At 35.3% G+C, this 21,529-nt stretch overlaps 1 protein-coding gene across 5 annotated transcripts in view; it reads left to right on the top strand.

Annotated features, from left to right (window-relative positions):
- CNTN5 (contactin 5) overlaps nt 1-21,529 on the top strand; it is a 674,696-nt gene that overhangs the window by 300,339 nt on the left and 352,828 nt on the right. For all 5 annotated transcript variants that reach the window (XM_040584292.1, XM_040584291.1, XM_040584293.1 and 2 more), the window contains one exon: nt 14,451-14,580. In XM_040584292.1, coding sequence (XP_040440226.1) covers nt 14,523-14,580 — 58 coding nt within the window. In that variant the 5' untranslated portion in view covers nt 14,451-14,522. The remainder of the gene's footprint in view (nt 1-14,450; nt 14,581-21,529) is intronic.

The raw sequence follows: 21,529 nt of genomic DNA, 5'->3' as shown, positions 1-21,529 counted from the left end.
TCCAAGATCTAGCTTATGAAAGTAAGCTCAAACAAGTTAAGAACATCAACTTGCAGCTATCATATTTGTATTAATTAATTTTCTTTTTTTATGTCTGCAGAACCAGTACAAGCACTTTGAATGAGTGTAGCCTAGTTTGATTTCTTAATGTCTGCCTCCCCTTAGTGAATAGATTGTCAGAAAAGATCTACACATCTAAGAGTATAGTAGAAACTGAAATTCTTTGTAATTATAATTCCATGATCGAAATTTTCTGAAATATTAACAAGATGTAAACACAGGTGTGGTAAAACTAGTGGTAATATTTTCAAATTAAAGATTTTTTTTTCTCCACTGGATGCATTATAAAGTCTTCTTTACTGAAAATTTTAAATAGTGATATGATGCCACCCATTTGGTTTGAACTCTCTCATGTGATTTTAGCTTTGCATTTTCCTTAGCTGCAAAATTATCTTTTCTTATATACTTTCAGTGCTGAAATAAAGGATCTACAATTAGAGACTTTCTCTTTCAATTTACTGGAATTAGGCCAAGCTAACACATGACTGCTTTTCTGTATAATTAGCTATGAAAATTAGCATATTTCTAATGTCCTTTTGTCCTTGTTTAAGTCTGGTTCGATTTATAAAATCAGTTTAATTTAAAATCAGATTAATTAATTTAATTATTTGTTTTAATTATTTATTTTATTTATTTATTTTATTACTTTAATTAATATAAAGTTTTGGTCCTTTAATAGGTAACCTTATGTGACCAAAGAGTCCCATAAGTGCAGATAGAAAGACTGCAAGTGATACACTCACTAATCACACATAAAAACAATGTTCAAAGCATGGACTATACCTGCCTCTCCATTTTCAGTAGTAATCTACATAAGCATACTTAATTACATCACATTTTTTATTGTTAATAATTTATAAATATTCCAACATAACATGGAAATCAGAAATAAAATAAGCGAATATGTCAGGGATTATATTCACTTTCTAGTTTCTTGGATATTTTTATGGTGGGACTTGTCACAATAGTAAGTTTTACTGATAGGTCATGTTAATTTTAATGGATAAACTAATATAACTAGAATTTAAAGGAATGTTCAGGATAAGAAAAATAGAAAGCATAACATCATATTTTACAAAAGGCATTACCAGACTATTTTTAAGAGCTTATTTACATAACCATGTGTCCTCTTGGCTTCTCTCCCTCTGCTGCTTTGCATGAAACCTCTAGTGAAGAGCAGGAAGGTGACAAGCCATCCTGAGACAGCATTCAGTTTTGGATATAAGTGTCACTCTTGTGCCACCCTGCTATTCTTGTTTGGCAGTAGGTGTTAGAAATTGAATTGCAAGATACTTATGATTCCAAGTAATTATCAGGGAGGGGTGAGAAGCACATTCAATTCCTACAGCAATTTTACCTTGGTTCCCTTATAACCACTAATCAGGACTGTGCCGAAGGGTTTCTGTCTCTTGGAAGAAAATAGCTAAACTTTTAATAAAAGCAGGCATCATTCCACATATCATTCAGAAGCACAAAAAAGCCAAGCAGGTGCAATGATGGGCCTGATACTTCACTCCCTGTCAAACAGGTGACTGAAAACACTGTCCTGATAGAGCCTTCTTTGGGAAATTAAAAGGATTTGCCAGCACTTGTCCAGCATGCACCAGAACATCCAGTAGCCCCAGGCTTGTGTTTAACTGGCTGACTTTTGCCTGATGCATTAGCAGAATTTCAGCACATTAACAGCAAAAACTACATGTGTCCTTCATTATATTTCATTGCATTTTTCTGAAATGTTGTTCTTAGTTTGTATTTTATAGACAATGTGAGTTTGCCAAAGTGAAGCATCTTACACAGCAAAGAAAATGCCATGCTGAAAATTTTAAGCTGCATATAGTTTGTATTCTTGCTTCCAAATTCTAAATTCTCTGCCTTCATGAATGGAAATAGAGAAAAGAAATAAAAAAGAAAATGTTCTCTGTCAATGAACACAACCTACAACCAGTTGGAACTCACAAGCTAAAGAAAAGTGACAAATTTTTGCAAGACAAGTTCTGATAGACATGGAAAGAACTGGGACAGATCGATGGAAATAAGTGCTGTCAACACAATCAATGACATTGCTCTCTGGAAACCAGAAGAGGCTCATGACTTTTAGTTGAGGAGGATATTCTTTCCCCAGAAAAAAACTTCAAGAAATTATTTCAAAAACTGTACGAAACTATTTCAGAAATAAAAAAAAACAATCAATGAGGAAAAAATCAAGAGATGTCCTTCCAGTTCTCCTGACAGAACTCTGACAACTTTTTGACATTATTAGGGAAATGTGAGTACTTTGTAGGGGGTGCCAAAGCTGTTGATCTTCATGACAGTGAACTCCATTTTAAGGTGCCAAAAATAAATAGAAAAATAGTAATAACACCACTTCAGCCACTTGACACAGTACACAGAAATGGTAGGAAAAATAAAAGGGAAATAACTTGGTCTTTGCAGACTTCCATGCACATCAGATAGTGCCAGTTTATGCAAAATTAACAGTATGCTGAATTAGAAATGAATGTGTTCTGTGGTCTGGGTAATTCCATAGAAATATGATCCTGCTTGGTCTGGATAATATTTGTGTACGAATATCAAATAACACAGGTATCTGTTGTTAATTAATATAGTACTCTATGGCTAGAGCCTCCGGATCTGATTCTGAGCTATTATACATTTCACAGCTTAATTCATAGCTGTTGTATTGTGACAGTTTACAGGGACAAGGAACTGTCCTAATTTTTTGTTGTTGGTGGTGGTGGTGGGTTTTTTGATATGTAATGGTAACCTCCAAGGTGGTGGTTAATCCAGTATCCTGGCTAAATTCCATTTGCATGTATACAAAACCAACCTCTGCACTTTCAGGTTATGACATTTTTAATTTCTGACCCTAATATCTGTCAATACTGTCAAGCAAGGAGGAACTCTAACTGCTTCTTGAAAATATTATATTCCAATACTTTACCCTGAAGTGCATTAAAGAAAGGTCTTCCAACTTACACAGAATCTCTGCAAAAAATGAATCTTCAATTAATAAAAGCCTTGCAGCCACCATTAGCACACTTTCTTATGCAACATAAAATTAAGTTATCTTCCAAAGAATAAACAAATGAGAAAGTGTCAGCACCACCAGCTACTAAGTGCTATGCTGTCTATGGATTGTTCTAAACTAAAAAATGACAGGGTGTCTAAATAGCATGTATGTATAAAGTTTATAGTAGATAATTTATCTGAATCTATAAAGGAACCTGAAATGCTCTAGTTGCGAGCTATTGTGATTCTAAACATTTACTTTAAAGATCAGGAAAAAAATTCCCCATAGAAAATAATGAAGACAGTGGTAATATGGAGAGAACTATTTAAGAAAGGCAGCCGGGATGTCTGCCCTCCTGCTTTATCACTAATACTGCAGAAGGTTTTACATTATGGTATCCGGGCTTCAAATTAAATGTCAAATTCAATTTGCCACTGAACACCTGAAGTGTGTGACTGCCCTTAGAGGGGTAACCTGACAGCACAATTTCATAATTGGTGTCTGCCCTAATACTGAGTTAAAATACAGGAAGAGATGTTGACTGCAGTTGTATCTTACTCTTTAAAAATAAACAATACACCCCCAGATAGGTTAAAACACATTTGGCTGAAATTTGAGCCCTTAGTACAGTCCACTGGCTTTATTTAAAATCTTTGGAAATACAGTGTTAAATACAGTATAATAACAGATACAAACCACCTTGATGGGATCATGCCACCGGTTACATCTTTATGTCTCTGACATTTAGCTCATAATAAAATGAGATTTGTTAAAGAAAATGAAGAGGTGCTTATTCCATTTAGAGTACTTTATTTTTTTCTTTTCTATTCAGACAGGCTTGTGTTTTAATAATGAGATTTCTAATCCACTTTAATATCCTATCATTATATCTTAGTGAACTGTCTGCCATATAAGTAATAATAATGAGGTATGTTTAAATATAAAAATGCATCCTTAAGCATCTAGACACTTTTAGTACTAGTTGTAATTAGAAACTTAAGAAACATGTGCAATTAAATATGCTCATAAAAAAACAGATATGTCTCTGTAGCACCAGTCAATTTGTTGCATCATTAATATCCTTCAGTATGGCAGTTTAAAAACATATTGCAGTGTTTCAAGTGGAAAATAGCTAACAGAAGTATTAACATTTAAACCACCATAACCGTTTCAGAACAACTGCGTGTTTTAAGTATCTTCTCCCTCCTAATTTTGTTTTTACAGATGCATTTTCAAATTCTACATCTTTATATACAACTCTAACAACTAAGTTCCAAAGATAAGGTCTTCTTACTGTATATTAAATACATTCTTTGTTATCCTGAGATGTTACAACTATTTATTGTAATGAGATAGTCTAGTCCAACCATTTAAATAAAACAGATAATATTTTATTCACTTTTTCTTATTAATCTGAATAGTTTGAGATTGAATTGAATATACATTTTAAAAATACGCTCAGTGTTAAGACTTGTTTCCAAATGTGTCTAAAGAAATTTGTGTCTCTTAACCTTAATAAATTTTTACCCTGTCTTGAATTGAAGATGTAATCCTTTTTCTTGTTTCTTTTTTTTGTGGAGAATCCTCTCATCTGAATACATAAGCAATAAAACCTTTGTGCTTGTGTAAAATCCTTGTAAAATGGTGATGTACCCTTGTCATGGGGTCTGTACATACAGATCAACTCAACTTGAGAAGACATGGTTTATTCTTCCTCAAATAACAGGATAAAAAATTACAGAAAGACACCTCATATTTGAAAAGCAGGATAGTGTTTTGGTTAGAACAGGGAAGTGGTTGAGTCATCATCCCTGGAGCACTTAAAAGACATGTAGATGTTTAGGGACATGATTTAGTGGTGAACTTGGCAGTCTTATGTTTATAGTTGGAGTCGATCTTAGAGGCCTTTGCCAACGCAAAAAATACTATGATTCTATGATCAGATAGAACTTTTTAGCTAAAATCTTGTATTAATTTTATTATATATTATGTTAAAGCAAAACAATTGACTAAAACTGGTCTCGTTACCTAAACCTTGGGGCTGAACTAATGTGAAATCTGCCCCAGTAGCTAACGCAGGTATTAACCCAGACCTCACAAATGAGATGTGAAGACAAGGTTTCTATATGGTACTGTCATTTTTCTAATCTGTGGATTGTCACTGAGGCAGACTTGTAGTATATACACACTGATGGATCATTCACACACAGTCTTTTTACACAAACCTCTCTAGGTATCTCCCATCCTCTCTATGCATGAAATGGTCCCCTCCACTCACTGCACGTAGCCTACATCCTTTTTGTATGAACATCCTTACAGGCTGACAGCACCATGCAAGGCCTATATGCAGAAGGTAAGGAGGGTGTTGAAGGATCTTACTTTTCCTTAACACACTTTTGGGAGACTGTCCTGCACCTGCTTTATAAAGTAAATGAGATCTCACATCTTAGGCACAGAAAATGTATTGATCCTTTTCATATGTAGTATTGAACACCATGGTGCACATACACCCTGTTATGCCAGAGCTGATTTGTCTGGAAGTGAGCACAGAAATGAATGGAATTTACATATCCACAGAGAGATTGTGGCCACTACTTCAGAGTATGATTTACACACAATCTACAGGGGTTTATATCCTTGTAGAGAGCTGAGTGGTGATGCTGGTTTGTGTTAATAAAACACATAATACCGTTAGTCTGGCGGTTGCATTAAGTGGAAGGCTTAAGGTATGCTTATTCATACTGGCTGATACAATACCAGATGCAAGTGGCGGTCAAAGATATTTATTTATTTGCAGTCATCTTCCCTTGTAGCACTAGCTGGTTGCTGCAGAAGTGAGGCCAAGATGAGCTGCTCCTCTTACATGTTGGAGGTCGATCTAATGAGTACATCTGAGATACAAACCAGCAGCAATGTCATGCTGGTCCTATCATTGTCCTTAATCCCCCTGCTTAGCTGAGCAAAAAAAATTCCAGATGTGATTACTCTGGCACATCTTATGATCTCCCAGAGGAATTTGGGCTGAATTTGGAAGAGGGCTGAAAAGAACAGCATAAGAATATACCATTTCCCTGCAATATTTGGTTGCAAATATATCAAGTCTAATACAAACAATGCAGGTTGAAGGCATGTCAATAACATGACCCACAATACTATAACTGTTCCCCCCTGAACTTCTCAGGTTCTCTGAGGGCAACTGTAGGACTTAATAAAAGTACTTGAATATATTTCCTGAATAATTAAAATACCAAGGAATGTCCATCATGAAGCAAGTGTGATTTTATTGCAAGATGACTGGAATAGAAGTGAAATAACTGGTTCAGTTTTTTGCATATTGTAGAAACTTTCATACAGGCTTGATCAAAGAAGTGAAAACTGCTATTACTCAGTTTTAGCCATTTGAGAGTTAATTGAATAATTTGGGGTAGCTGTCTAGGCTTCTGCTGCAATCAGGTTCCTCACAGTTAGCAAAAAAACATAAGCTTGTTTACCTCACTCCAATGAATTTTCCTTCAGGTTGTCTATTTTTCTTCATTTACTAACAAGAGAGCTTATATACCTAATTTCCAGTGTCAAATTATACATAATTTTCCTCTTTATTTCCTATTGCTTACATGTGATTAATATTGACACAACTACAAAAAATTTCAGGGGAGCGTCAATAAGTGCTTATGAGACTTTAAGAAGTAACTGTTCATACAGTTCATACAAGAAACCCGAGAGCTTAACTGCGGTAGCTGTGAGAAAAACTATTGTACTTCCAGTCCAGTTTAAAAAAATCGAAAAATCATGTTGGTGAGGTCAATCCATGTTGCAGTGCCCATTCACGTACCTAAGCAGGAGCAGCAACACTTTTTGAACTGCTTCGTCCCCAGCAGCTGCTTGTTCTCTGAAATGTGAGATGAATTTTAGAAACTCTGTCTGTTCGACAAATGGATAGGGAAAAAAACCCAGAACTAATTCCACTGCTTTCCTTCTTAGAAGGCCTCAACAAATAGGTATTTATTCACCTGAGAACATATCCAGGCCTAACAGAGGGACCAGCATGCTGCATCTGCATGGGAGTGGTGCAGGAGTCCATGGCTGTACCCATTCTGAGCAACTGGTACCTAAAGGCCTGAGTCACTTGACTTGCCTGCAGGGGACCCTAATTTTTTCAAGCTATATTCAAGTGAATGTACTCAAATAGCAGCACCTCACTATTGGTAGTTTAGAGAAGCTGAGAACTATTTCTGCCATCTTCTCCTTCTCCTGAGCATGCTGATGACATTTTATGTCTGATTTGCAGTAAGAATCCCAAAAAGGATCTAGCTCCTCTAACAAATAAGATTGAATGGTCTCTGAAATAATTCAGCATTAAATGAGGCTTCTTCGTCAAATGAGTTGTTTAATGTACACTATTATTATTAATGGTTGATTTGATAAAAAAATTGTATTAAGCACAATGAAAAAGCTGAGTCAATTGGCTGAGATTTTATTTTGTTGCTTTCATCCATGTTTTGGCATGCTTGTGTTGGAAAGGGAGACATTCTGCATCTTAAGTTTATAGAATCACAGGATGGTCAGGGTTGGAAGGCACCTCTGGAGATCACCTAGTCCAAACTCCTGTGAAAGCAGGTTGCACAGGATTGTGTCCAGGCGGGTTTTGAATGTCTCCAGAGAAGGAGACTTCACAGCCTCTCTGGGGAGCCTGTTCCAGGGCTCTGTCACCCTCAAGGTAAAGAAATTCTTCCTCATATTCCAGGTGGAACCTCCTGTGTTGCAGTTTGTGCCCATTGCCCCTTGTCCTGTCACTGGGCACCACTGACAAGAGCCTGGCCCCATCCTCCTGACACTTGCTCTTAAGGTATTTGTAGACATGAATAAGATCCCCTCTCAGTCTTATCTTCTCCAGGCTAAACAGCCCCAGCTTTCTCAGCCTTTCGTCAAAAGGGAGATGATCCTGTCCTCTCATCATCTTTGTAACCTTCTGCTGAATCCTCTCCAGCAGTTCCCTGTCTCTCTGGAACTGGGGAGCCCAGAACTGGACACAGAACTCCAGATGCGGCCTCACCAGGACAGAGCAGAGGGGACGATCACCTCTCTCCACCTGCTGGCCATGCTCCTGCTGATGCACCCCAGGATCCCATTGGCCTTCTTGGCCACACAGGCACACTGCTGGCTCATGGGCAACTTGCTGCCCAAAAAGTCTTTTTATAGATATGTACATGAAAATATTTTAAAATACTAGAAAATAATCAATGTTTAATACAATATTAGTTTCTTTTTCTATGGGTACTGTGCAGGGTTTTCAAAACAGGTTTAGTTCCTCTGAATAATTCAGAACCTCTTGGAGTCACAGATTGCATTTGCAATCAAATATTTTGTTTTGTTCTACAGAGCAGTAGTTCAGATGTTCATTCACCAGTACAGAAACTGTGATTGATACGATTTTCAGAAATAGCCAATTAGCTTTTTTAGTAAAGTAGCATTTTATGCTTCTTCCTAGAACTTGACTTGTATCTTTGAAAAATATATTAACAACAGGAATACCCCCACCTCCACCCCCAAACTTATGAATTATTAATTTAGATATTGAAAGTCCTAGTTGCTTGCTAGGAGGAACCTGAGAAAGAAAGGTCCCACTGCAGAGCAAACTTTTAGCATTTTTAGCAGTAAATTAAGTATTCATAAAATAACTCAGAAATTGTTTTACAAAACTGCTAAAACCTGTACTTTATTAAATTTTCTTTACAATAAGTTGAACTGTTATTAAAACTTGAAAATAAATGATCTGCCCTTGGAACAATAATCAATCTTACAAGACACCTTGCTGTTTACTTTTGGCTTAATTGGCTTAATATCATTTCACTTTCAATTGTCCTAAAAGAAATTCCACTGACATTTCATTGTAAAACTGTCTATGGTATGACTTTTATCAAATATTAGCTTAGTATGTTTTTATTAAATTTAAACCTTTTTGTAAACAGTATTGTCAAAAAGACTTTGGACTGAGGAGATTAATTCTTTATTGAAAGCAAGCAGGAACATGAACTCAACAGAGGTTATTTATAACCCATATAACCAGTATCTGTCATAATCGTGGTCTAGTAGTTAACTTTATATGTAAATATATCATCAGAGAACTCTCAACAAGCAAGCTCTTTTTAAAAATTTCCAGCCAAGCTATCTCTGTTGATGAACTTTGTAACATCTGAGCCTTTGCTTTTCTAAAGCCTTGAATTCTCCATGGACAGAGCGTTACCAAGCCTGATGCTCATGAGAGCAAAGAGGATGGGCTGAACTAGTGACTGCGGCAATTCAATTCATGTCTTTCAAGCCCTGATTGAAGTACAGGTTGTGCAGAGAGGGACAGAGACTTCGGTGCTGATTAGAAGACTATTTCAGTGCTTTAAACTGGAACTTCAGTTAGACCTCTGTCTTTTTTCAAGAGTATAATAAGCCTTTTATAGAAAGCCTAGTCAGTGATACTTAGCTCGTTGCATTTATTGATTTCATAGGTTTGCCACCTTGAGAAATCTCATTAGCAGTTTAGCTGTCCTTAGGCCAATATCCTCCGCTTCCTAAATGTGAAGAAAAATATTTCCTAAAAATGCTATCTAAACCCATGTAAGTATATCTGTTATTTGTAGGATATGCTATTTTTTCCTTTCTGTTCAGACACATGGGTGGCAATAGCTCAATTTCTTACTCTCTTCAGTCCTTGCTTTTCCAACTCCATGCAGAACATCAGAATTGCTTATCTCTGGTGTTATTTCTTCATTACCTGTGAGCACATTCCTTTTGCTAAAGGAAAGGGAAAATTGAATATCTTGAAGTGCTATTGACTTGGGCTTTCCTCTAATGTGTATTGATATAAGAAAAAGAAATATTACAGAGAAAACCTTTTTTTTTTGGTGACAAGTCACATACTTTCCTCTGAGCAGTATAGTCGCTGTAGAGACAAAGACCCTTGTTACATTGTTTTGAGAGAGGATGTGGATTTATGTAATCAACCCTTTCACATTGGTACTGATAAATATGCATATGATGGAAAAGGGAAATGAGGTAGTGATAATAGAAAAAGCACTTTGGTATCAGTATCACAGTATTTATGCTAAAAGCTTCACTTCATAAATATTTTAATTAAAGAAAGAACAAATCTTCGCAGTAGCATATAAATTTGTCATAAGTGCCAGAAAAAAACCCTAATGATAACAGGTATTATTATTATTATTATTATTATTAGTAATACTACTACTACTACTACTACTACTACTACTACTACTACTACTACTATTACTACTACCACCATGGATTTACTGAATCTGATTCAAACATCTTGTGCATTACTGTTGTCAACAGTGCATTAGTACTCATGCTCTAAATAGTCACAAATTCTTTTGGGAGTCAGAACCATAAGAAAGTATCCGCGCTGTCACTACTAGCCAAAACAGTTCATTAAAACATACTGAGTGCTGAATGTTTTGATAATTGTCTACAATCAGCACAAAGATTTAAAACAAATTGCAAAACAATTTGGCAGAAATTTTGTGGAAAACAAAGGACTATGGATAGTACTGTATGGAAACTGAAAACCATATCTACTAATCCTTTGTGCAGAACAATAAGTCATATTTGTTAGATAAATTGTTTGCTGTGTGTTATATACACAAAATTTATTTTAGATCACTGTGTTTTACAAATTGCCATCAGGCAAAATTCATATCTTCAGTATTATAAAAGAAAAAAAACCCACCTTACAGAATCTGCATATTTTGTGAAGAAAGAATAAGAACAGGCCAGGAAATAACCTCAACAAATGGTAAACACTCCATCCTTATGTTCCAAAGTTAGACTACAGAGCTCTGTCAAATCATGCTATTATGCCAAAGAAATATGTAGAACATATTACATTCTGGAAAACTTCATTTTCTTTTCTTGCACTGAATTACCAGTGAAGCCAACAAACTGTTCCAAAGAAACCAGTTGGATTTTTGTGAGGTCAAAATTTATCTGGGGAAATAAAGAATTGATACTTTTCGGCTGAAATGATTCTGAAGTCTTTTTGAGCAGCATCTTCAGCTATATTCTTTTCCATTGGTAAGTGACTGTATATTCTGTCCTATATTCTTAGGATTAAAATGTAATTGCTTGTTTTAAAAGTTTCCTCATTCTGGGATGGAGATAATCAGAGCTGGGCAAAAAAAATAATCCAGAAAATTAGGAAGATTTTCAAACCAAGAACAACTGAATACTGCTTGTATGTATGCCCTTAAGCTACTTCAAGAATAAGCCAGTGTTAGGAACTTTCTTACAAGACGTAAGAAAGTATTAATTAACTGTTTCTAAAGCAATCTCTCCTTTCTCTCTCTCTCTCTCTCTCTTTTTTTTTTTTTTTTTTTTTTTTTTCTTCTGTAAGAAAGAAGGTGATTTTCTTGATGGATTTATGGCAGCTTTGGTCTTTTTGCTATAAGCATAAAGGAATTCTTCCATCACCCAAGACTCTGTAAAAGTCATTGCAAATATCAGATGACAGCCATTGACAGTAAAACCAGGAGTACATCCCTTCATTAAATCTAGATCAGAAATTAGACTATATGCCTATATTTCTTAAATATAGCATTTTCATACTCTTACCTGTATTATTTCCTAGAGAGCACCTTTGGGATTGTCCCACATGCCATGTGGTAGCCCCATATATGCAATATCAATGTCTTTGTTAGACTGCATGAACTGTACACCTCAATTCTTAGATGTATGATGGCACTACCATGTTGCTGTGTACTACATTTGTCCATATGTCCAGGAAAGTGTTTTCCAAGTATCCCTGAAAAAACAAGAAATATAGAAAAAAATAAGTGAAGGTGCAAGATCCTTTCATTATTATGATAATAATCAAGATTTCTACGTATATCTTTTAAAAGTTACGCAGTGACATATTTTCCCCTTGGTTGTTTTGCTAGTAATTCACCTACTGAGATAAGCCAATGTATTTATACAACAAATATCCTAACAGGAAGGTCAGTGTCCAACATTCATGACTTAATTCAGAGCATCTCCCTGTCATTGTGCTCTGCTTTTACATTTTAATATGCCGGTGTAACAGGACTGAAGTTGGTTTTACATTGATAGGGTCAGGTTATGTAGGTCACAGTTAAGTGTCATGTAAAAAGTTGTTACAGCTATTTAGCTATAGGCTTCTTATCTGGCACAAGTTGACATAACTCTGCTGTCTTTACTGAAACTGTCATTACATATATATCCTTTTCCTGAGAGTTAAAATCATCATGTTTCAAGAATGCAAAGAGCAATGTGTATAACTGCATCTTTTATTTTGATGGTCCCTTTGCTTGGCATTCCGTTTCTGCTCAACCAATCACAACCTTTAGTATTATTTTTTAACAGTTTGATACAATAGACACAGTAATACCTAATACTACTAACAACAACAACAATCTCAAACTTTAATGCTGGAAGTTTTGTTATATTTTTCCCTGTTTATGCAACAGAGATATCACCAAGTTAACATAATTTCTGTGTTGCACCATTATAAAAGAAGCTGAAGGGAAGTGAGGATGAGGAAGATGAAAGAGTAATAAAGTTGGCAAGGGGAGGGGAAAGCTGTGCTTTACCCTTTTTAACAGATATGTCCATAAGGGAAAAAAAAATTAAATATTAATGAAAATACTTATTTCCCAAAGGCCTGGCCAGCAAAGAATGCTGAATGAGATAATTCACTAACCAAAGGAACACAGTGACTGAAAAGAAGATTATCACTGAAGTGAAAACCAAAGGCAGCTGACATTAATAATTAATTGAGGAAGTTTCCTGTGGAGGTTTAGATGAGCTACAGGCACTATGTGCAAAGTCATTTGACTACCAGATTATTATATTCTCTTTCAGAGATGGTTATATTAATGTGTACACCCGATATTAAGGTTACCTGGAAGGAAGTACAATCCTAAATGGGATTTTTTATTTGTGTTGAAAACTGTACATGGTGTGCTGTATAAATGAGAGCTGACAAGTTACACCTTTAGACTGTTGCAAGAATAACTGCCTGCGACCTAAACAGATGCTGTCTTCTTATGCTCAGTGTGTGTGTCTCTCTACATGTGTATGCATAGATGTTTGTCCCTATATATGAGGGCAAGACTGTCAAAATACGTTACAACTAGAGATGCTCAGAGAGCAGTTGAAACAGAATAATCCAGCAGGAATCAACTCATATATTATGAAGTTTTATTTTTATTTTTGGGGGGCTACAATATTGAGCTTTGTTTCTGCTCTCACATTGTGAGTATTCTAGCATACAGGGTAGGACCCCTGAAACAGCAACTGTGGCATGTAATTAAAATTATTATAATCTGAAGGAGTCATATTATGCCCAAAGGGGGTTTGGTAGGGGAGCAAAGCAAATTCTTTTGTCTCATTGTTCTGTCCTGTGAGATTGCTCTTGTAGTTGTAGATCACAGCCCCTAGGGGCTGAAGATTCCTTCAACTCCAAGAGGAGGATCTCAAAGGCTTCCTAAGCAGATACAATTAATAAAGTGTAGGAAATAAGCTTTATGTTTGCAGTTTGATGTTTTTCAAGTCAAAGACTAGAAGTACACTCATGTCCATACACAACCAGCTGAAACTTCTTGTATCTTGGACTGAGTTTTCAGTCATTTGAACACAAAATCTCCAAGTTTCAGTGTGTTAAAGTTGCTGATATTGCTAAAGCAATAGCTAAGAACAGTGTGATGAAGGATGTAGTGTGCCAAGATGTATGTATGAGTCATAGGACAGACAGGAAACAAAAATCTGAGGAGTCATAAGAGGTAAGTATGAATAATCAATCTGTGCTGTATAAATGCTGGTTGTTTCAAATGCATTGATAGATTCTTTACACAACGAGTAAAATGGAAGGAACTGGAATCTATTTCAACCCAACTTGCAAGTAGTAAAAATGCCTGAATTTTCCTAAAGCAAATATTATTTTATTCTGGCTTTTTAAAATGCTTTATACCAAATATCAACATACAGCTTTCAAGAAAAGAAGAACATATGCTAAGCTATATGCTTTGAATATGTTTGCTGTGAAAGATTTGTGTACTATCTTCTAAGTCTGGCTTTTTGGAAATTCAGAGCTTCAGTACACATATAGCTTTTAGGGTGATATCCATATATATTTATCCAAAGCACTGCCACAGACACTTTAGCTGTTAACACAGGTAACTACTACTGAACAAGATCCCTCTGAGTATGTGTCAGGCCACCTGCCCCTGTGCATACAGAGTACTTTGGAACTAGACTTCTAATTGCATTAGGACCAGCTCTGGCTTTTGAATTGTCTATTATACTATTGCAAGATATTTTTAATTTTCCTAACAGAAATTTTTCTTTGTTTCACTAGGCTAAGCTTTAATGAAGAAACATCAACGCTGTTAACAACTGCACAAAGAGGGACTGAAGACCTTTGCAACCAATGATGTGGTTGTCATGGAAACTGTTTCTGTTTCTGTCACTCACTGGCTGTCTTTCAGGTAAATCAAAACAAAACCAAGAAAATTGCTTATTGTTTCAAGGGTCTTAACTGCAAACAGAAAAAGGAAGAGGTAAAAGCATGCCAGGGAAGATCAACATCATTATTAAAATTATTTGCCTGAGTGGTGAAATTGTAAAAATTTAGATGGAGAGATTTACCAGTACTGTCCCCTATGCTTTTAATTTGTACATAAATCTGAATAACGTTTAGAAGAGATGACAGCTATGTATGTCATTTGAAAAGACAATGACAATTATATTATTAAAAAAAGGGAAAAAATGGAAAATTATTTATTAGCACAGTACTTTCCTCAAGACTAACTGCTGCAAAATATTTCACTCTGGGATCATGTTCTGTATTTTGAAACTAGTTATTAGGTTGCTGTGTTTTTTGTTAATTCAGTCTATGTTTTGTTGATCATAATGATTTTTTCCGTGTAGTAAGTGTGTTTCTTTTGCAGGTTTTTCTCTTGGCATTAGCTTAGTTGTCTTTACCGTTGCAAGTAATAAAAAAAGTTAATCAATAATCATTTAGGCTTCTCACATGAGAATTTTTGTAATTTGATAGCTTATTGCCTCTAACTGATCTTTTTTGGCCCCACCATTTTCTTAATGCTTCTCCTTGTACTGCCTCTCAACAGTTCAAAGCTACTCTTTTCTCAAATTCTTCCAAAAGAGTTTTGGCTTTGCAAGTTTAAATTTAATAAAAGTAAATGAAATAAAATACTTTAATTTGTTATAGTACTGTGATATTGGACACAGGAATTTAATAAAGGAAAGTGCCTCTGGATATCAGTGTACACGCTTTAGATGCATACATGAAACAGTCTGATCTAAACTGCTTTTCCTCATGTAGCTTCATTATTTTGTTTTATTTAAGTCCATTACTTGGGACAGGGAATATTTTTCTTTTTTGTCTTGTATTGTCAGGCACATTATCAATACTGGCAACTTTTGTATTTTGGTGTTTCTAGTGGTAGTGTCTTACAACCACCATTTATTAATATAATTTTAATTTTTTAAAGTTGAAAATTATATTTTTATTGTTACAATTTCCAAGTACTTTGATGCAAAATTCAGAAGCATTTCAGAAATTCAAATCTAGAATTTCTTCTTAAGAATTATATCTTCTGCTTTGCAAACTTTAAGTGTTAAAAATCAACATCTTGCAGAAGGTATTACACAGTGAAATTGATGTACTCAGCCTGAAGTTAGTTTCACATAGTGAAAATCTCTTTACCCTCAACAGCTGTTAAACAGAATATCTGTAAATGGTATATATATAATATAGCATTAAAATACCTAACCACTTTGGAATTTAAACTGAAAGTCAGTATTTACAGAAGTATTTATTTAAGTAGCATAATACCCTGAAGACTCTTGCCAGTCATTCAGCATCATGTTTAAAATTAAGTGACTATTTCTCCTGTCTGTTAATTTGCTACTTATATCTGATAGTTTCTAAAGCATTTCTCTTTTCACATTTCATTTTTATTTGTGATCCTTTAGGATTTTTAAGGGTTTATTCCCTATACTGGAATAGATTTAGACTCCTTTAAGAAATTATTTTTAACTTTAGTACTTATTTCCACATGTTGTTGAATATAATGTGATGACACATACATTTTTCTTATACTCAAAGATAATTTCATAATGATTTCATTAATAATAATAATTTATTAGAAAATTTAATGTTATAAGATCAAAATTAACCAAAGGTAACAAAACTGAGTTCAAAGTTTTTTTGATTAGATTGTCCGTGTAACTGGTAACTTCCTGTCTCCATACCTTTCACATTTGGTTACATCATTCTGTATTAGGGGTGCTTTTATATTACAGCACTCACTAGAGCACTTTTACAACTACAAATAGTTCCTACAGCTGACACAATTCAAGGTAGCCTGGTAAGTTAGATGCCTGAACGCCCTGTTCTTAATGATAAAGCAATAGATATTGATGCTGCTTCTGTAAGATAAAGCTCATTCAATTCCTGTTGTTTTGGGCTGTGTTAGAATTCAGTACTTATCCATTAAATCATCAGATCATGGGATCACTCTTAGCAGCAGCCAGTGTTTGGAGGAGGGTACTACACTATTGTATTGATTTTACAGTGGTGAGAGAAATCATCCAAGAACAGAATAATGACCTCTCTCGTTTGGGTCAACTATTTTTATATCATTTTTGTTTTAAAGCTGACCCTGGTATTTTGGCTTTTATTTATGCATGAGTGTATGAAATTGTGCTTAAGCTAGGTGGAAAATAATTTTTGGGTGGAGAAGAATGTATTATTTTCAGAATACAAGATTGAGGACTGAATCACGTCTCAAGTAAGCAAAAAGTAGTCTTGGGCTAGGATCACAGTTACACACTCAGATTCTCATAAACTTTACATTTATGAAATATTGATAATTAAGAGACAGAAAGAAGGTCTCAAGGTTGATAATATGTTCCTTCTTTCCTTATGGCATATTGTTGCCCTTTAAGCCAAACTGGAGTTGAGGAAGAATTAAGCTGTCATTTTAGACCTAGGATCTGCCTCACTTCTGAAGTGACAGGCTGGGAAAAATACTTTCATTTTTTTCCCCCTTCTTCCTATGTGGCTTTCCTGTAAAGCAAAACCTCAAGCTGTAATTGAACAGGTTACCAAGGAGAAATTGTTATCTGAAATTCAGAGAAGCCTTTCATATCTGATTCAGTTACAATAATCCCTGAAGTGAGTTCAGAGGTGGCCAGTTTAAATTTAAATGAAGTTCATCATAATTTAGTCTGTTGACAATTTTTAACTTCCTTGAGAGCTTATATATAAAAATATAATTACAAATTATGTGTTCAAGGCATTTTTACAGGTGTAATTGTGATTTTTCAGTGAAAAACCATAGAATGTTACAGGGTACAGCATAACAATTTTGTCTTCTAGTTTATTTGTTCACCTGTGTGTTCCTCATGCATAATCATGACCTTATAATTTGGGCTGGACTGTCCTACATACAATGGGACGTTTACTGTCCTGGTTCCCCATACTCACTTTGCAATCTGCTTTTATGTGTATAGTAAAGGCTGTTTATTTTTGGTTCACAATAGTACCAGCTAAGCAGAGATTCTTTTCTTTGTTTAGAGTTGCTAAGTTTTACTTGCACTGATTTCTCAGAAAGCTGGAATTGAATACTGCAGAAAGGCATTGTTTTCAAACAGCACTCCCTAACCTTGGAGTGAGACAAACACATCTGTCTCTTTGTGTTTCAAGATGAGGAGAAATATTTTTAAAACAGAACAAAATCACATCAGATTATCAGCTCATGGTTAATAAAAAAGTAAGACTGTGGCTTTTATTTGCAGATGTAAGACACTTGACAAAAGCCAGCTTGAGAGTAGGGTTCCTGTCATTCTTTTTAATAATTATTGCTTCCTGTGACAAGATGTTTCAAAATTTAAATAGATGGTAAAGATTACATAACAGAGTGAATGACATTTATAGAGTTCTGATTCTGTTTTAATCTAAAGTATATCCCTTATGCCTTTGTGTTCCCCTGCCCATTTATCTACTTCTTCCATGTTATTACCTGCTGCATGTTAATTGGGTCAAAGAGAGACTAATTTTCTCTGTAAGACTTTATAATTCATGACATCAATAAAATTATATGTATAATGAAAGTAGCAAGGCTTCTAAAGATAGAGGCAGTACCTCTGAGACCCAGTGGTCACTGCTCATAGCACCAAGTGGGTAAACACTTGTCCTTAAACCTCATCTCTATGTAGCGTTCATTTCTTTTCACATAAAACATTCTTCCTATTAAGCAAAGACTTCCTCAATAGTGATTTTTTTCTCTGTATTCCTCAGTATGGTGCTCAAAATTAAAACCAGCATGACTTTTTCTGAGCAGTTGCTTGCTAGAATATGATATGAAGGGGCACTTACAAAAAATGCTTTGAAGTAAAGAGAGCATATGTGGAACAAACACAACTGTCCTGTCTAGTTTTGACCTACAGCTGGCAGCAATCTGGGGTGCTTCCCATCTTTTATTATGTCCATCCCTCTCCACCTGGCTACTTGGAGCCTTTAAGGAATTATCTCTATCATCTGCAGTTACTAGCTTCCAAAATGCATCCCGAGCCTGCTCAATATGTGACTTTCAGAATTCCAGCAGACATTGCCAGGATTAGAATTCATAGCCTAAGGTTCATAAACTCGTTAACCAAACTGCATAAAATATGCATGCCACTCTGAGCTCCAGGACTATTTCTCGCTTTTATCCCTCCTCGTTTTGGACAATGTCCTTCCTACATCAGGGCAAGCAGTATATGAAAAGTTGCTTCTCTGCCAAATTAATGATGAACACATGAATGACCAGTGTTTATCATTGATAAGCCTACACAGTTACCCACCTTTCCCCTGCCCTCCAGCCATGCACTGATGACATTATAGCAAAACCCATGCAACTTTGTCACCTTTTATAGCTGAACATAAAAACCCAGAGAAAGAGCTCTAGATAAGTACCAGTGCCTGGGGACTTTGTCTCAGTCTTCCAAGTAAAAGGTAAAAGTCAGAACACACTTAACCCTTCTACTGCCCATCCTGAAATACTGCATTTGCAGAGTGCACAAAGCAAGATAATCTGCTGTGGTGCTGAAATCCAAGGTAGACTGCCACCCACATGCTCACTTCTGGTTTCAGTGCTAAGTTAACTGGAGAGGAAAGCACTTACCTGCTGAATGCTCCACTTTGTATAATTGTTAATTCAAAAGAAGAATGGAAACGTAAAAAATACATAGTGGTGGTGTTTTTTTTTTTTTTCTATGTTTAAGAATTTCTGGAATAAATTATTTAGGTTTTTATACTTAGATGGGGCTATGTAATGATATGCCCATACACTGCTATATGATACTTCAACTTGCAGGATAATAAATGTTAGGCAACCACAACATGCTTTTATTTTACAATGACAGTAATTGATGTTCTAGGCCTATGTTCTATGGTCTAAGACCATAGTAAATGTGAGCAATAATTAGAATCAGAGCAAAAACATTGTCATGTATACAAGAATTAAACTGATTGATATTTCATGACATAACAGTAGTAACACATCCACTAATATCACTGTCTTATTAGAACATATTTTAATTTTGTATCTAGTTATACTTTCTCAGTTTAATATGCTTAGTTTTGTTCATTAAAACATTCCTACCTCCTAACAAGCTCTTATCAAACATGCAAACATAGCAAACTGGTACTTAGAATAGCTCCGGTTTGGAACTGGGATGACAAACCTTCTTTCTCCAGAAGAAAATAGTGATACTCACTGAAAAATAGTTTCCAGTCATTCTATTGCCATCATCAGTCTGGAGAAACCTTAACCTGCAAATCTATCCTAATTTTTGTATTTCCTCTTCTTTGGTGGATAAGTCTTAATGTGACAAACTCTCTAGAGTCAGCCTACTGCAATCTGAGGCTTTTAAAATATTTTCTATTGCATTAGATATGATCCTAAATCACACGTTTTTTACTGGTAGAATTATACAAAATATAATGAAGCAATGTTTTTGTGTTAAGATAATGATTTTACCTTTCTGTCTGGCAGTTTACACAGAAGTATCTATTGATTTCAAGATTACACAATAGGATAATGGCTCTACTACTTCTCTTTGGTTTTTTTGGAATGATATTGGAGATGACATTCAGCCCTGACATTGTACCCCTGGAATATCATCTTGACCTGGAGTCAAAATGTCAATCAGTATTACTAGTTTATAATGATTTAGATTAAAACATTTGTTCATCCCTCTCCATCTTTGTGGTTAAAATATTAAAGACTAAACCTCTTCACTTCAAAATTCCATCATTTGAAGCTAAGGATGCTCAATGTCTATAGCACTAATATAACCTAGCATTTATATCAGAGTACAATAAGGAATGAGTCATTCTGTTTTGCTTGATGTTTTGCCTGATTACTTCTTTTCTTAGAGATTTCAGACTGCCTGTTTACTTTTATAGGCTAATAGAAAGATAATGGGCCAGTAGGCAAACAATTGTAATAAAGCTATAAAAGCATCCTTTTTAAAGTCCTGTTAAGAAGAAGTCGGCTGTTAAGAAGCTGTCACAAAGAGTTGGACAAAACAGGCCCAGATTCATCTCATTTAACTTGAATGTTTAAATTGAAATATCTGAGTTAGGGAATAATTGCTCTCCTTCCCTATAGAGTCAATGGACAGAGACAGCCACTTGTAAAAGTTAGCTAAACCCATCTGAATTTGAATTACTTTCTGGGATTCTGCACTAAAACAGAATAATTTCTAACATTAAGGATATGGAGTTAAACCTCTTTCAAGTTTTTGGGTGATTAAAGAACATAGAAAGAAAGTGTATTTCTGAACAGGTATTAAGTACTCATGGCAATGACAGATATGAAGGGAAAAAATTCTTTTGTCCTAAGGTAGTGTATCCACTATACCTAACAAAACTATCCCAAAATAGCAATGAATGCTTTGACTGAGGAGAAATGAACAGTTTTGAGTGTTAGGTAAGGGAGAAGTGCCCAGACTATGGGCAGACCAGGAATGCTATTTCATAAGATCATTTCTTCATTCTGACTGTGGGATGACTCAGTACAGCTGATACAGGTTAGGGAAAATGCTCCTGCCATGGGATGCCAGGAAAAGATCCCTGACTCCCAAGCAGCTTCGTAACTTTGAGTGTCTTTAGCAATAACAGCAGGTGGTGAATTGCATTCTTTTCTCTTGAGCATATTCAGAAACTTTACCCTTACATCCAGTACCCCCGGTTAGGTACCATGTGAGGCCCTGCCCTGACACTACAAGAGGCTCACAGAGTTAATGGTATTTAATAGAGCACTTTGGTTACTAGAACAGTCAATCTGTTCTATTTGATAAATGTTGGGGGTTTTTTACCCCAAGGTAATGTTACAATTTGTAACCACTATAAACAAAGTCATA

The sequence above is a fragment of the Falco naumanni genome, chromosome 2 (assembly GCF_017639655.2).
Source record: "Falco naumanni isolate bFalNau1 chromosome 2, bFalNau1.pat, whole genome shotgun sequence".
Taxonomy (NCBI): Eukaryota; Metazoa; Chordata; class Aves; order Falconiformes; family Falconidae; genus Falco; species Falco naumanni.
Note: the sequence above shows the minus strand (reverse complement) of the source record. Positions and strands in the feature narration are given on the sequence as shown.